General features: G+C 36.2%; 2 protein-coding genes across 5 annotated transcripts in view; one reads left to right on the forward strand and one right to left on the reverse strand.

Moving 5' to 3' along the window:
• Positions 1–6,706, forward strand: part of SLC25A51 (solute carrier family 25 member 51) — a 29,335-nt gene extending 22,629 nt beyond the window's left edge. Inside the window, exons 4-5 of the transcript XR_009051259.1 lie at positions 638–709; positions 6,571–6,706. The gene's annotated coding sequence lies outside the window, so the exon portion shown is untranslated. The remainder of the gene's footprint in view (positions 1–637; positions 710–6,570) is intronic.
• Positions 6,707–7,064: 358 nt separating this feature from the next.
• Positions 7,065–17,670, reverse strand: part of DCAF10 (DDB1 and CUL4 associated factor 10) — an 81,105-nt gene continuing 70,499 nt past the window's right edge. For all 4 annotated transcript variants that reach the window (XM_057721241.1, XM_057721244.1, XM_057721240.1 and 1 more), the window contains 4 exons: positions 12,899–13,101; positions 11,115–11,228; positions 8,634–8,779; positions 7,065–7,433 (listed from right to left, as the gene is read on the reverse strand). In XM_057721241.1, the coding sequence (XP_057577224.1) occupies positions 7,065–7,433; positions 8,634–8,779; positions 11,115–11,228; positions 12,899–13,101 (832 nt within the window). The remainder of the gene's footprint in view (positions 7,434–8,633; positions 8,780–11,114; positions 11,229–12,898; positions 13,102–17,670) is intronic.

Here is a 17,670-nt window from a genome sequence, read left to right on the forward strand (position 1 = left end):
TATTTGCGTTCTTTTAACCATTAAGTTTGTGGTAATTTGTTACATCAGTAATAGGAAACTAATATAAATTGTTAATTCATTAGTATTAATGCATGCCAAATCACTTCCTTTTAAATAAAAAAAACCTATTTTTTATTATGTCAGTCATATTTCAGGAGTAACTGAACTAGTGATCATTAGTGCTGTGGTTAGTTAATTTATCGAAAGAATGATTAATTTCTCAAAATAATAATTGAAAGGGATTCACTGTATTTTCCTTCTCAATGACTTACCAAAAAAGTTAGCATCCCAAGTATGACTGTCATTTTTCTAATAAATTTAAAATAGGGCAAAATGAACCATCAGTCACGCTGTCAAACAATACAAGAAAATGTCATTCTAGGGAACAGTGTGAAAAATAGCATGTTCTAAATTTATCTATATGAGAACCAATCACTTTATACAGCTTGACAAACAGTTTATCGACTTTGCTTCCTATTGGTATGAATAGTTTTCACTAAATAAATAATTTATGAAACTCTACACATGATTCATATTGATTAAACTTGTAAATGGCCAGAACATTAGTGAACAGATGTGAATGGTTCAGATCTCAGTAAATGTGTTTTCGGTGTAAAATGCCAATTCTATGTTTTAGAACAGCAGCCTTCACAAAATGAAGTGTGCATATACCACTGGAAGGACAAGGTGAACCCTGAAAGTGCAGGAGGTAATGTAGAACTTTGATTTTTTTAAACATCTTATCCTTTTAAAATTTCCTTTTTCCCTATACATGTTTTATAATGTACATAATAGATCAGTATAGTAATATGTATATAATTTATAAATAATCAAAATTTGGAGTGTATTCTATAATTTTTTTCTGTTAAGAGTTACATTATTGGAAAAGTTTACAGTGTCACTAACAAGAACCACCAAGCCACTACCTCTGTCACAGCCTTATGCTTGATTCTGGTCTAAAAATGAACAAAATGTAAACAAAAATTTTCAAACTAATGCTAAATGCGAGTTTGCCATCAACCTTTTAAAGAGGTTAACCACACACAAAAAGTGTGTCAGATGTTTCAAAATAGCATTTATTTTTTAAAAGCACATTATGAGGTAGACTTAAACTAAAATATTCAATGCATATATTAATAAAAGGTTTATTAAAACCTTAATTATATGTAGGTATGTATGTAGGTAAATTCACCTACAATTCTACCATCTATTTGAAAAAACAAAACAATTGAAAAGGTAAAAACCTATTACATTTTAGAAAGCTTTTCTATTTCTGAAATGAAGAACATTTGATCTGTTAAAAAACTTTGTGGGAGGCAGGTTTTGTTTCAGTTTTAGATTTTAGAAGTTATTTTACTAAATTATTCACTTTATGGCAAGTGCTCAATGAATATCTTTACTAGAAGGTAGGTAAAAGGTACTATAATGCTTAGTATTTTGTTTCCACCATGTCAAAATAATAATATTCCAAGCAGGACCAGCTACATAATTTGTGAGCCCAGTGCAAAATAAAAATGTGGGCCCCTTGTTCAAAAAATTAAGAATCTCAAGATAGCTTCAGCAGAGCATTAAACCAAGCATGTGGCTTTTCTCAGTGCAGGGCCCTTATATGACTGCATAGGTCACACCCATGAAGCCAGCCCTGCATCTAAGTCTATGTCAGCTGCAGTTATGGAATACCAAAACCTTAGTTATCTCTGTCCCTTGAGCTCTAGTACTAGACCAGACATCTAGCAAGGAGTCACACATTTGTTGAATGAAAAACTGAGTCTTGCAGTTTTCCTAATGAATGAGAAATGCTTAGTTTTTCTGACCTATGGTCAGAAAAAATCTTACTCCAATGAATAGTCTGTTCATTATAATAAATGATGGACTCCCGTAGTACTGAATAATTTTGCACATCACAGTTCTGGCTTCATGGGAATTTGAGGCCACATATGATGAAGACTCATCTGATTCATTCAACAACAATTTATTGATCCTGCTGGGCACTGGGAATAGACGAACAAGTAAGAGTCCCTGCCCTCAAGGAGCTTACAGTCTGGCATAAGATCTAGTGAGAAACAGCACCTCAGAATCTAGTGAGAAAACTTTCTGGTCTGGCATGTTATCTGGAACACTCCAAATTTCCTGAAAACGTGAATCTAAAATTTATTAGAAAGCACCATTTGGAAATGGAAGATGCAGTGAAATTTAAAAGAAAATCCAAATATTCAAACTTTAATGTAAAAACCATGAAATGAAAAAACCTCAAGAAAGCTGAAAATTCTAAGTACTTTGGACCAGATTTAAATTTTGAAAATTATTTTATTATCTCTGGCATTTTCATTTATAGTGACATTTATATACACATACATAGAGGAGGTGTGTGCATGTGAGATATATTCCCTGGAGCTTTTGATAAAACCCATTTTTGTATCACTGATTCATTTACAACTAAAGAAAGCAGCATACAGGTGAGTTTGAGACTTTCCTTTTGGTAATAGTTTACATTATGGTTTGGGAAAAATTCTTAAGAATTGTGTTTAGGGTATAAATTTTGGTATACTCCCATTTTGCACTGAGACTAAACTGTGTCTTTGCACAATGCATGATAATTTAACCATATATTTTAATAGTTTCTGACAGTTTAATGGCATCAAAAATACTTGAGTCTATATTTTCATTGTTTTTTTCCCTCTGCACTCTTCTTTTTTCTTAAAAGCATGAAAGAATCCTGTGCAAATACAGAGCCTTTGTTTTTGCTTCCCTGTACTTTGGTATGTGCTTTTCCTTAATCTAGCAGCATCCTTAGTTTGTAGTATTGTACTTAGTGGCAGCTGGAAAAAAAAAAAATCATTAGCCTGGGCTTTAACTGGGAACTTCTGTTATCCAGAAAGTTATTGTGAATCTGTCAGGAAGGTGGTGAGCAACCAAAAGAGCTGTCTCACCGACTGTGCACCCAGAGCTCATCCAGCTCTTTACACATTAAGCAGGCTTGGTTATCTCATGTCCCAGCTCATAACAGATGAACACAGCACATTAGAAGGATGTGGGGAGCCTGTTAGAAGCAAGCATATTGAGAGTGTGGTAGGAGACCACTATATAAGCAAAACAAACTGCTTAGCAGATATAAAAATTTTTAAATTAAAAAAAAAATCACACCAGGGATCTGAGGCAAATGATTATATATACCTTAGGGCTGAGGGAATCACTTTATAATAATATCAATTTGTTATAGCCCTTTACAATTTATGAAGTATTTTACATACATCAGAGCTCATTAGATATTTGTAATACAACATGAATATAACTTTTACTTTTCATCATGAAAAAGTGAATTGTACTGAGCATGCTGTTTAAGAAGAAGGCAAGGTGGGTATACTGACATATCTGAAAGACTTGCATCAAAAATAATTACAAGTTTTAAATTTTGGCACTTAAGAGATATGCATTAATTATCCCAAAATTAATATATATGCTTTCCTTCATGACCAGCACAGTGTTACTGAGTGCATTTTCATAGCTCTCAGTGACTGCTGGTCATGAAATGGGGATGATTGTCATCAGTAAGTTATCAGACTATTTCTGCTGTTAAACACAAGCTTAACAGATGCTTATGGATGCCAACACCATATATTCTAATATGGCAAACACTAGGCTCCTAAAAGTCTCAGAGTGTTTTTCCTATATTGCACTTTCTAGAAAACAGCTTTAACAATGATATAATGTGAACTTGGTTCTAGACATACGTGTGGGGAACATGTGATTTACCTTTTCCATGCTTGTTTTCCTAAAATTTTTGGTATAGCCTCTTCTCAGGGATGTAACAAGGAGAAAAAACAAAATATACATGCTTTTTGGGCTTCTGAGAAAAAAGACCACAGACATTCTCAAAAGATTAAAATAGGTCTCTTCTGCATCAGCCACTTCATTTTCACAAGTGAAAATAAGGAACTACTGTATATTTGATGTTCTTAAACAATTCAGCATAGCTTTGCCATAGACATACTGTTTGTTCTGCAGAAAGCTTTTTAAAACATGTATAATTTATACTATACTTACCAACAATTATATTATTATAATACATTTACCAATTATCATGAATAAAAATGACTAAATAAAGTTTTAGAGTTAAAAACACCAGGTTAGATTTTATACGCTAAGTGAAACAAGATTTTGAAATTTTAAATGTAATCTCCTCCAACAGTATAGCATTCCTGATGCCCTTTAATTCCTTGATTAATATTCCCCAATGACTTTTTGATCATGACCATACCTCACAGAGGACAAAGGTTTTGTTGAATTTGCTGGCTGTTAATTTTTAATTCTCATCTGTGCGGCTGTTTTTGTACAAGGCTATTAATCCGCCAGTTTTCTTTATTTTAAAGAAAGAAAGGTTTTTTACTTTAAAATCCTACTTGAGGGTTTTTAGGAATGGACTGTATGTATGCCCTGCAGTTTATGGCATTAATTCTAATGGAAATTGTCTATCTTGTAAATGTTCTTTTGAATGGTGCAGAAGATGAGCCAGCTCTGTAATAAAGAACTTCCAGAGGGTGTTAAATAAGTAAATTAACAGGCCAGTTTACCATCCTTTACAAACTAATGGGCAAAACGGTAGAGTAGTAAGCACAGGCCTAGAACGAAAACAAACACTGGGTTTGAATCCCAGTGCTGCCACCCCATGCCAGCTCTGACTTATGGCAAATCACTTAAACTCTCTGACCCTCCATTTCCCCCAAAGTAAATTGGTGCTTATGCCATCTACCTTGCAGTTTTTGTGAGGGTTAGTAGTACAGTATGTACATTATTTTACACATGATAAGATATTCTATGGTGGTTAAAGAATCATAAACTGAAATTTAGAGCTGGGCAGCACTGGGCCCAGCATCTGACATGGAGTGCCCTCCAAAGGAGATGCAATATACGGAATCTTCTTTTGATTATCAATACAGCCACTGTACTTAGTAGCTTATTTTTAATGTCAACATTAGGTGTTTTTGTCTCCAAAACTTTTATTTTAAATATGTGTTTTTTTAAAAAGTTTATGGCAAACCTGTCTTTTCACTGTGGTACTTTTTTTTTTTTTTTAACATTCATGGTAGAAAAGATCTAATTTTAAAAATTTGTCTTAGAGCCAACATTATCCAAGTGAGATGTAACATCTATACGTGTGTAAATGGCTGTCTGGTAGGTTCTACAAAAAATGTCATTTTTATTCATGTATTTGGGTTGCTTAAACATTTCTATAGGATTTAAAAGACTTTTCTTCTTATGGCTGGAATTCTCAGCATCGATACTCCCATGCCTTCCTTTTTCAACCTATTGACCAGTTTAAGGGTATTCACAATAATACAACTTAAAGACAAAAAAAAAAAAAAAAGTGTTCATAAGTCATTGTTTTAACAGCCAGCATAATACAGTAGAAATTGCCCTGAGCAAGGAATTAAGAGACTTGAATTCAAGTCCTGGCTCTGCCACTAATTTTGCAGGATGACCTTAGGCAAGTCACTTCTCTCATTCATCTAATAATGAGACCGAGTCCATTTAAGTTACTTTCTACCTCTAAGACTGCTTTCATTAGCTTTTTTTTTTTTTTTTTTAATGAAACACCTTCTGGGAGTTGTGTTAAGCACCTGATGGGTACAGAAATATTTACTGATGTTTAAGGTAGTAATGTTTGAAGCTGTGATCCAGGAACCACCCAAATACAGATTACTTGGGATTCCTGTTAAAAGTAGAGATTCCTGTCCTCTCCCGGGCTGAATCAGAACCTCTTAAGGTGAGGGTCAAGTTTCTCTATTTTTCACAAGCTCTTCAGTGATTATAATGCACCCTAATGTTTGAGAACCACTGGCCTAAGAGAACGTGTTCTAAGAGGGAAAAAGCTAGCATGTGGCTTGAATTACTCCAGCCTCTGGCAAATCTCTTCTAAGGACAATCCCATTCAAAGTGGAGAGGGCTAGAAAAAAACGGCTTACTTCAGCAGAGTAGTCAGCCTTATGCCTGGCCCCTGTGTGATGCCTTTTACTTACTAACACAACAAAAGGTCCTAGTCTTGACACCCATGTCACTGACCACCACAGTTATGACAACAGCTTGAAGACAATCACAGTTCTACCTGCCCTCATTAATGGTGAGAGAGCTGAGCTCAAGGAAGATGAGAAAAACACAACCTCTTTACTCTCGAGTCTCCCTCCACCCGTCATCAGGTGTGATTCAAATAATCTGGCAGAGGAAACAGAAAATCTAAGCCACATTGTTCTCATCACTGTGGCCAGTTAGATAGTATACTAATCTAATAAATAAATCCCCTTCTATACAATAGAAATGACCAAAGCCCATTCCTTCTCCTCTTTTCCTTTCTAATGCTGTTGACAGAAACAAAATACCAAGTAGGGACACATGCTACAGATTTAAAAATTCACACAAATAAATTACAAAGAGAGGTGGTAATGTTTTTTCTAGAATTTCACAACAAAATCCCTCTCGCAGTGAAAAATAAGTATAATTTTAACAAGAAACTTGACATTTTGCCGCAAAATATAACAATTATAAGACTAATGCCATTATCTGTGCTCATTATAGAGAAACATAACAGCAACTTTAAAAGGCCAAGTATACTGATAAGTGAAGATGAAATTTCTTTTCAACTACCAGTATGCTAACATCAAACTTCTGGGTTTTATTCAATACTGCCATCACGAGTTTCTCCTAATCCAACCAAAACTCCTGCCAAATGTCCAGAAACTTCACACCAAAATAAAAAAAAAAGAGAATTAAAAGAAAGAAACTTGACAAGAGCTACCATGCAAAATAACCAGCAGAACCAGAGTTCAGTGCACAGATGAGAAGGAGCAGAGGAATGCTGCAAAACATGGTGCTGCCTGGAGTCTAACTTGACGATGCCCCTGTGATGCTGGACGACCAAGTACTCAGGTCACAGGTGTGTTCATGGACCCATAAGAACTAGGATCTTGACCCAAAGTTTTAAGATCTTCAAAAAAAAAAATACTTCACCTAAACTGAAGTAATATATAAGTCAAACACCAGAAGAGTTCCTTATTTGATGTAAGTTGTGCCTAAAACTTTGGCTGATACAAAGAAACCCGTCCACTAAGGCACCCGGAGGCGATCTGACAATGTGTTGGAGAGAACTTTGTCGTCAGTACCACATCATTATGAGAGTACAGAGAACGGATCACCCGCAGGGGACTGGCTTCTTTGGGCAAACAGTCGATAAGTTCACTGCACTGTTTGTCAAATCCCAACAAACGAATCCCGTAGCCATGTGGGGAAGAAATCATTCGCCCATCAGGGCTGAAGCAAAGTTCTTTGATATAACCCCTGCCAACATTGGCTTCTTCAATGTAATGAGTCAGTCGTAGAGAACAGCGAGGTGAGACTGGTCGCACAGGTGCTCCTTCTTGGAATTCATAGACACAAGTCCACTAGAGGGAGAGAAGAGAGACAAATCAGAGTCTCATACATGGAGTATAACCTTTAAAAATTGTGAATAACTATATTGTCACCTGTAACTTATGTAATGTACAGCAACGATACTTCAATTAAAATTAATTTTTTAAAAAAAGATTATCTGTAGCACTGTTTGGGACTCGAACTTTTTTTTTTTTTTTAAAAAAGCTCAACAGAATGCCAAAGCTGCAAAATTGTTGCAAGAAATCATTCAGATGAATGCTATCCCTTTTCCAACTAACAAAACTTGTAGACCCCCTACTGTCTTATCTACATTCATATCAAGGTTATTCTATACTATGACACTTTAAAGCCTTTTATTCCCTTAGACCACTGTGACTTCTGAAGTAATAATTCCCTTTTTTTTAAAATTTATTTATTGGCTGTGTTGGGTCTTTGTTGCTGCACACGGGCCTTCTCTAGTTGCTGCAAGTGGGGGCTACTCTTCATTGTGGTGCACGGGCTCCTCATTGTAGTGGCTTCTCTTGCTGTGGAGCACGGGCTCCAGGCACATGGACTTCAATAGTTGCGGCACACGGGCTCAACAGTTGTGGCTCACGGGCTCTAGAGCACAGGCTCAATAGTTGTGGCACACGGGCTCAGCTCCGTGGCATGTGGAATCTTCCCAGAGCAGGGCTGGAACCCGTGTCCCCTGCATTGGCAGGTGGATTCCCAACCACTGTGCCACCTACGAAGTCCTCCCTTTTCTGAGAGTAACAACAGTCTTGATATTTTAGGGTTAAGACATCTAAGCCCTAGAAGACCTCTCCTAAACACTTCAAAAACTCTTCTCTCCTGTTAGCTGTGGCTTTTAGAGCTAGTGAGATCCTTGGAAGACTCCTGCTTTCCAGAGTAGAGAGAATCATAAGGTCATAGAAGACCTTTCCCCTAGTTATCAGTTCAGTTCCTTCCCTTCCCAAAGGTTTCTGAAAAGAGAAAATCGTAATACTCCACTGACTTAGCTCAGTCCTTTGTTTACTATATAGGGTTTTTTTTTTACAATGAGATGAAGAGGTAAGAATTAAGCTGGGCTCAGTCTGAGCTGATTACTGCTTTAAACTACTTCCCACTTGCCACACCCAGGCCAGAGAGAAGGATAAAGGGTTTTGAGCACACACGGCAATGGCAATTTGTTTAGCTGGCCCCGTTTGGAGGTGGAGTGCTGCTGCCCATACCTCCTGATCATCAGTGTTGCTTGAGCACCGAAGAAGAGTGGCCCAGCCTTTTGGGTGCAGCTGTAAGGATGTGATGCAGTTTCCACGGTCTCTCTCACCAGGAACTTCAGGGGTTAAGACTTCAAGACTATTTCGTGGTGAAATTCCTGAGACATGAGAAAATTAGGATGTGGAATTGTATTATCAAAGGACTAAGGTAGCTCATCAACGCTTCGGTTCCTGGCAGCCACCCCCATGCCTTTATTCCTTTGTCTGCCCCTTATGCTACCACATGTGAAAAACCATGGTGCCCCTCAATGTATGGGGTATGTGTCTTTGGGGTGGGTGTAGGGGGAAAGGCTATGACTAGAACCAAAGAATCCTGCAGCTCAAATCAGCAAAAACCTAAGGCTAAGGCATTAAAGCTGACTAGGAGTCCTTTTGATTTGGATCTACATCTCAGAAAGCTCTTTAAGTAAGAATCAAAGTTACGTGACATGAAAGGAATCTGGAAAAGTAGAAGACAACAGTTCTCATCTCAGAGGACCTGGTGCTCTCTAGTCCAGAGAAGGAAATACTTGGAAGCCATGAGGACTGCCTTTATATAGATGAAAGATGTGTGCAAGGAGCAGGACTTATGGCGGGCAAGGACAGTACTATAAACAACAAATCAACCTATAATTTTGGAGGTAAGGGAGGACAACTCACACAGAGAAGTGTCAAAACAAGGGGTGAGAGATATTGCCAATCATACATATTCCTGGCACTCTGCTATGGCCCGTCATTTCTTTCTACCTAGTCCCCAATGAAAGTGACTGCTATGGAGAGCCACTGTTACAAATGGGAGTATGTCATCCCTCAAGTATGTGGGATTTCATAGACATTGTAAGGAAGCAGCTTAGAAATTTAATATCGAGAGAATTATTTCAACATTTCTCTGCCTATAGAAGGAGTTGCTTTAAAGATAATGAGCTGCCTCTGTCAGACCTTTCGTGAATTATTTCTTAGATGTGTTACCTTCTTTTAAAAGCTTCCCTTCAGATTACTGCAGCATTGACAGAAACTTGTGATGATTACATTGTTACAACCAAATTATACCTAAGTGATTATCTCACATGATTGAACTTTAACAATTTTAGGGAAAACCTATTTCAGAATTAATGTTGAAAATCTATAAGAAAAGCAGAAAAGAAACCCATTCTGAATAAGTAAGCAGTAGTTTTTGAGCTCTGCTTCTTAGAGGTTGCTCAAGAGCTGGCGAAAGGGGGTAACCATACAGGGTCAGGGTGGAGATGGAGTAGGGAAGAGTAGAGGGTCAAGGGCCTCCCTAATTTCACTTGAACCAGAGCTACTCCACTTTTATTTGTGCTACATCCCTAAAAATCCACAGGAGAAATATTACACATCCAGGCATAAATCTCTAAGAGGAGGAATATTTAACCTTAAAATGAGACATCACAGTCTTCAACATCTAGGGGACAGGATGGTGGATAGTCTATAGGTTAGCTTGGGAAGGGCTCTCAAACCATTCTTGGAAGTAGTCATGCAAAGTAATCAAGTACATATTTATTGAGCACTTATCAGGTGAGGCCACCCAGGTAGAACACTAATTAGAAGTCTAATGTATAGTCCGTGCTCTAAATATCTAGTTAGGAGATAGGCTTATCACCAAAAGGTAACCCAAAATTACACACGCACACACAAAAATATCTGGCCATCAGTCCACCAAGAGAAGAACAAACAAAAAGTGCTGTAAGAGCTTAGCTGTCGAATAGTATGGAGAGGGTAATGAGTGAAATTTGCATAGATAGAAAGCATTTTATTTAAGGGGTGGATGGAACAGATTAAGCAGCTAGTTCTACCAAATTGGCTGGGGAAAAATTGGCAAAAGTGGAGTGAGTCCAGATTGTAGCTCACTTTATCCAACAACCCCTCTGAGGCTGCCAGGGACTGCTGAGATAAGGAAATGGCAGAGCAAAAAGCCTGCTGGGCTGGAAAGCAGGCGACTTTCACAAGCACCTGATAAATCATCTCTTTATACAGCACTATCACATGCATAATCTCATTTAATTTCTATAACAACCTTGATTGGAGTCTATATTTCCCAACCATTCCCTCTCCAAACTAGACCAAACTAATGCCAGGAAATAAAACTAAAGTTCAAATTCCAACAAAAATTTAAGTCCAAGATATTCAACCCTAGAGACTGGTTAGCTTTCTGGGGTTCTGTTTGTTTGTTTGTTGTTTTTTGGCTGTGCTGTCTGGCATGCGGGAATCTTAGTTCGCTGACCAGAAATCAAACCCATGCTTCCTGCAGTGGAAGCACGGAGTCCTAACCTCTGGACTACCAGGGAATTCCCTGGTTAGCTTTTTGAAAATGTTACTGAGGGGAAAGGAATAGCCTCATCTCTATTGGCTTTTATTTTTAAGGATTAAAATCAAACCAAAGAAAGCTATGTTAGAATCTATATTCAAGATTATGAAATCCAACTTTTAACCTACCTTCTCTTTGCGAGGCTCGTGACATGTGTTTCTCAGAAGATGAATTAGAATCACTATGATGACAAGGTGAACCAGAAACTCTAGGACCCGATGAACTCGACAAAGTGGTAAGATCTTGAAAATACAAAATGTTCTGACAGTAAAGCTAGTAAAACTTTGGTATTGTCTCAACTTTTAAATTATCTACTTGAACCATATTGCTAAAGTTCATCTGAAACATGGCAAGTACATATCCACGTAAAAGTGGCCTACAACTAAGATTGAGGTGGGCAAGATAGCCCTTTGGAGTGTCCTTTCTAAGGCCTGGTCCCTTTCTAAAATCCTTTACACCAATGACTTCCTTAAATGAAACAAAAATGAAAAGCCAAATAAACAGGAATATCTTAGGTTCCCCATCATTTCTGTAGTGAAATGGAACAAGAAAATTCAGCAAAAATGAAAATTGAGCTGTTCAGCCTATTGTTTTATGTTAGAATAGCATCCAAACACCAGGCCCATTACCGAGAACATGAACAGATCCTTATAAAAGCATACCAACAACTTTTATCATCATTACTGAAATTATGTAAATACTATCTTTGAAAGGCAATACAAACTTAACATTGAAATCTTGGAAAATAAAATGAATATCAGATAGGTGAGTCTGTTGTACTACTCTAAATAGCAGTATCTATTTCACACTTTTCTTGTGGCTGCACACTTCTGTGGGGACTTCTTATTAATCTTATTTCTTTTGATGGTATTAAGTATCAGAATTACCTTTAGAAAACAGAAAATCTTCTTGGTTTTCAAGCAAAATGTGCTAACTAGACCTGAATCACTACTTCTCACTAAGCAAAAGTTGATTATTAATGTTTAACCTAAAAAAATTCCAAAATGAAAAGGATTGTACTTGCATATTAATGAAATCCTTTACTTACAAATAAGCTGGTAAAACTTAAACTTCTACTTTTAGCAGTGAAATTAGGCAACTGCAGTACAGCAAGGCCTGCATATTTCCAAAGGAGGCTTTAGAAGCAGCTCCACGCATAGAGAAAGATTCCAACCATTTGATGCTGATTTTAAACAGCAGTTTATGAACATTATGTGTTCCAAATGTTTAAGTATTTTTTTTCTGGGTTCTTGTTCATAAACACAATATTATAAATGATGGGTATGTTCCTGTATCAGCCCTCTTTTTCCTAAAGGTAGATGAAATATAGTCTCTATCATGTAATGTAGTGCAAAGTTTTCCTGAGCCCCTATTTCGCTTAAGTCCAATGGAATTGGCAACAGGAAAAGGAACAGGGCTTTAGCAAGAAAGGATGTTTAAAAGTCATGAGATAAGATGGCACCAACTACCTGTGTCTGGACATCTGAAAGTTTAGGATGCAATATAGACTTAAAATTAAAACTCCATATTGACTATAAGTTGACAGCTCTGCTGGGGTCCAGAAAGACTTAAAAAGATTGACAGTACTTTGGGTCATTACTAATTTTTGAGATGATGATTTACAAATACTGATGAAGATTTTCTGGCTAGCAGAGGGCTAAAAAAATTTTTTTTAGAGTTAGAAGTTATTCTTCCTAGGTCATTTGTGATACAGAGGTACAGATTATGTCAGAGATACATGAAGATCATTATACTTCCTTGGGGAAAAAAGCTATCACTGAGCTTTCCAAATAATATCTTTTAATTTTCGTCCCTTTTTCCTGCTATCATTCTCAGAATAGAAACATATACCATCCCCATGTCTGAGATTATTTAGAAAAAACCTTCTTTAATCAAAAAAAGGAAAGCTTACCTGAACTTGATGTTGTTCTTCTTGCTCTCAAAATGGGATAGCTGCCTACTTCTAAAGACTTGGTTAAGTCGAGATCATGCAAAATTAAGAGATATCCAGAGGACGTTGAGATCAACATTTTGGAACAATCCGGTGTTAACCTCATTCGCATGAGAAAACGTGTGTGAAAGAATTTCTTATGCGGACACCCATCTTCTGTACACCTAGAAAAGAAATCAAACCAACAAAACCTAGAATTATCATAAATATAAGCATTCAGTGATAGTCATATTTTTGCCCTTCAAACTAGAATTTACACTCAGTGTATACTTAGACTTATACACATGAAAAATTTTTGCTCACCATTCCTTTTTCCATCTCTAACTTTTTTTAAAAATTTATTCTTTCTGAAGTATATTAAGTAAAACTTTGTTGAGGTAAACTCTTTCACTTTTTATTTTTCTGAAAATCTTTATTTCACTCTTTGCAATTCAAGGTTTAGCTGAGCCTGTAACTTTAGGTTGATAGTTATTTCTTTCTGAATAATATTCCACTGAGCTCTGGCTTCCACTGTTGCTATTTTTAAGTCTGCTATCAGTTGAATTGCTACCTTGGATATTTTTGTTTCCTTTGGCTGATCTTCTTGTCTTTGGAGTATTGCAGTTTCACTCTGATGTGTAAATTTGGATTTCTTTTTATTTATCTTCACTGGGATTCATTTGACTTTCTAAATCTTAAGATTCCTATTCATATATTCTGGAAGATGTTCCATCATTATTCCAATATTGCCTCTCACCTATTTTCTCTATTCTTTTGGAGCTCTGAAAAGATATTTGAAACATTCCCATTTGACTCTCCTTGTCTAATAACTGCTCTTTCATGTTTTCTATCCCTCATTTGCATATGTTGCCATCTTGGTAATTTTTCAATATCTATCTTAATCTGTTTTTTAAGCTGGGTCTGTTACTTGTTTTTATAATTTAAATAGTTCTATTTTTTTTTACTTCTTTAACTTCTATTTGGCTCTATGTCAAATCTCTGTGATCTTCTGGATAGATTTTTATTCCTTGCCTATGTTTTTTATTCCCCATTTTATTTCCTTTTTTGTTAATTATGTTTAAAATTGTGAACTGTGTCATCCCTAAGAAAAGTACACAAATAAAACATAAGTAGAGTTTAAAGAAAAATGAACACCTGTGACTCGTCACCCATGTTAAGAAGCAGAACAATACCAGTACTTTAAAAGTCCCGTTTCTTTCTTCTGTAGCATCCTTCAGTCAGCATGCAGTGCTTCAAGCATGCAATGTCTTTTCTTATCTGAGGATATTGATAGGTTTTTTATATTTTAAGTTTTCTTCTCCCTATGTAGTCTCTACTTCTTCCAAAATATCTCCCCATTTGTGTAGGTCTTTATATTAGAAACTTCTGTCAAATGTCTGATTATCTTTGGCTGTTTGCTCATAATTAAGAGTGGGGAACTAAAAAGCTGAACTCTGAGCACAAGGGTAGGTTTGAGCTTCACTAAACAGGGTGAAGCCATTTTTTTTAGGAACTCCTAATGTCAGTATCTTTAGTTCATTAACTGAAAGAACTCTGAGGATCTCTGAATTCAATATTCAGTGTGCATATGGCCACTCAGTCCTCCTAATTTTTGTAAGGTACCCAAGCCTTCAGTTGTGCCTGGCATCCTTTAATACAAAGATTCTTTATTTTACCCTTTTTAGAGAATAAAATTCAAAACTTCTGCTGAAATATGAGGAGATAATTGCCCAGCAGATTGGATTAAGGGAGGAGATGTAAGTTCTTAAATATCCTTCATTTGAATCCTTATTTTAGCTACTCTCTCTACTACAGAGTACCCAGAGTTGCCAGTACCTGTGATTTTTGAGGATTTTGTATAAATTGTCTTAAGTTCTTAACTTCTTCCTACTGCCAGTTTAGAATTCAGCTTTCTTATACTTACTAAGTAAGTTTAAGTAAGTTGCTAAGTTGGTTGCCACTCATCTTCCTGCTTTCCAGATTTTAAAATGTTATTGTCATTGCTTCCTTTTCTATTTCCCTACCTTATGAGTTTATACCCTTCATTTTAAATTTTGCTTATATTTAATTTTAGAGGAATCTCATCCACAGACTCTGTTTAGGTCTTACAATAACTTAAATGAAATTTTACAGTTTTCTCCATAATGGTTATACAAATCTTCTGTTGTAATTTATTCCTGTGTACCAAGTAAATTTTTTAAAAGAGCATTTTATTTATTTATTTACTTATTTATTTACATATTTATGTATTTATTTATGTAATTTGGCTGCGCCACACGGCATGCACAATGTTAGTTCCCTGACCAGGGATCGAACCTATGCCCTCTGCAGTGGAAGCACAGAATCTTAACCACTGGACCACCAGGGAAGTCCCCAACTAAATTTTTTAATTACTAAAAACTATGTGCTTAAAAAAAATTTAAATTGTTTGTATTGATGTATGGAACAGTTCTGATTTTTACAGTTTGATTTTATATCTAACAATCTTAGTTAACTCTGGTTAATTCTGATAATTTGTCAGTAGAATTTCTAGGGTTTTCTGTATAGACCAGGCGTCTAAAAACTGTGCCCTATGGACAAAATCTGGATCACTGCCTGTTTTTATATAGAAAGTTTGTTGGAACACAGCCATACCCATTCATGTATTGTCTATGGCTACTCAGAGACAATATAACACACACAGTCTAAAATATTTATTACATAGTCCTTTATAGAAAGTTTGCCAGCCCCTAATAAAGACAATCATATCATCTGTGAATGATACTGTTTCATTGTTTTTCCTTTCCAATCGTTCTGTATTCCAGTCCTTATTTATTTTACTGCACCAACTAGGACCCGGCCTCCCTCCAACCCAAAACAATAGTGAACAGTAATAGTAATAGCAAGCATGTCCTCCTTCCTGATTTTATAGAGAAAACTTCTAAAGTCTCACCATTTAAAAATGTGCTATATGTAGGTTTTTGGTGCATACTTTTGATGAGTTTCCTTCTATGTCTAATCATCAATACAATCCAATTTTAGAACATTTTCATCATGTTCTTGCCCATTAGCAGTCACTTCCTTTCCTACTCCCAGCCACAGACAACCACTAATCTACTTCCTGCCTATTGTTGACATTTCATATCAACAGAATCACACAATAAGTTGTCTTTGGGTTTGGCTTTTTCACTTAACTTTTTTGAGGTTCATCCATGTTGCAGCACATAATAGTACTTTGCTCCTTTTCATTACCGCATAGTATTCTATTGTATAGATATACCACATTTTGTTCATCCTTTTACCAGTTGATAAGTATTTGGATTGTTTCTGTTTTTTTACTATTATGAATACTACTATTATAAGCATTCTTTGTATGGACATATTTATTCATTTCTCTTCTGTAGATATCTAGAAGTGGAATTGCTGGGTCATATGGCAACTCTATGTTTAACATTTTAAGAAGCTGCCAAACTTTTCTAAAATGGGTGTACCATTTTATATTGCTACCAGCAATATGTGAAGTACCAGTTTCTCCATATTCTTGCTAATATTTGTCTTTTTTGTTAAAGCCACCTTATTAGATGTGAGGTGGTATCTCATTTTGTTTTTGAATTGCATTTCCCTTAAGACTAATGATGTCAAACATCTTTTCAGGTACTTGTTAATCACTTGCATATCCCCCTTGGTGAAATGTCTATGTAAATATTTCACCCATTTTTAAATTGGGTTATTTGTATACATATAAGTGAGTTGGAAGAATTCTTTATATATTCTGGACACAAGTCCTTTAGCAGATGTGATTTACAAATATCCTATCCCATTCTGTAGTTTTTCTTTTCACTTTCATTTGTTGAACAGACTATCCTTTCCTGAACCACTGAATTACCTTAGCACCTTTGTTGAAAATCAGCTGATCATAAATGTAAGGGTTGATTTCTAGACTCTCAATTCTGTTCCCTTAATTTATATTAGACGTCTATCCTATGCCAATACTACAGTGCCTTGATTACTATGGCTTTGTAGAAATTTCTGAAATCAGGAAGTGTGAGTCTTCCAACTTCATTCTTCTTTTTCAAGATTGTTTTGGCTATTCTAGGTTATTTGCATTTCTATACAAATTTTAGAATCAGTTTGACAATTTGTTCAAAAAAAGGCAGCTGGAATTTTTTAATATTTACTTCTCTGTTGTGTTGGGTCTTCATTGCTACACATAAGCTTTCTCTAGTTGTGGTGAGCGGGGGCTACTCTTCATTGTGGTGCACGGGCTCCTCGTTCTGGTGGCCTCTCTTATTGTGGAGCACGGGCTCTAGGTGCATAGGCTACATTAGTTGTGGCACATGGGCTCAATAGTTGTGGCTCACTGGCTCTAGAGCGCAGGCTCAACAGTTGTGGCACACAGGCTTAACTGCTCCGTGGCATGTGGTATCTTCCTGGGGCAGGGATCAAACCCGTGTCCCCTGCATTGGTAGGCAGATTCTTAATCACTGCACCACCTAGGAAGCCCTGGCAGCTGGAATTTTGATAGGGATTCACTGAATCTACAGATTATTTTGGAGAGAAATGCCATCTTAATGACATTGAGTCTTCCAATCCATAAGCATGGAATAGTCTCTCCATTTATATCTTCTTACATTTCTTACAGCAACGTTTTAGTTTTCAGTGTACAATATCTTATACTTCTTTTGTTAAAACCATTCCTGTGTATTTTATGCTTTTTGATGCTTTTATGAGTGGAATTTTTTCTTCATTTTTGGACTATTCATTGATTATGAATA

This window comes from Hippopotamus amphibius, chromosome 2, assembly GCF_030028045.1.
Source record: "Hippopotamus amphibius kiboko isolate mHipAmp2 chromosome 2, mHipAmp2.hap2, whole genome shotgun sequence".
NCBI classification, from domain to species: domain Eukaryota; kingdom Metazoa; phylum Chordata; class Mammalia; order Artiodactyla; family Hippopotamidae; genus Hippopotamus; species Hippopotamus amphibius.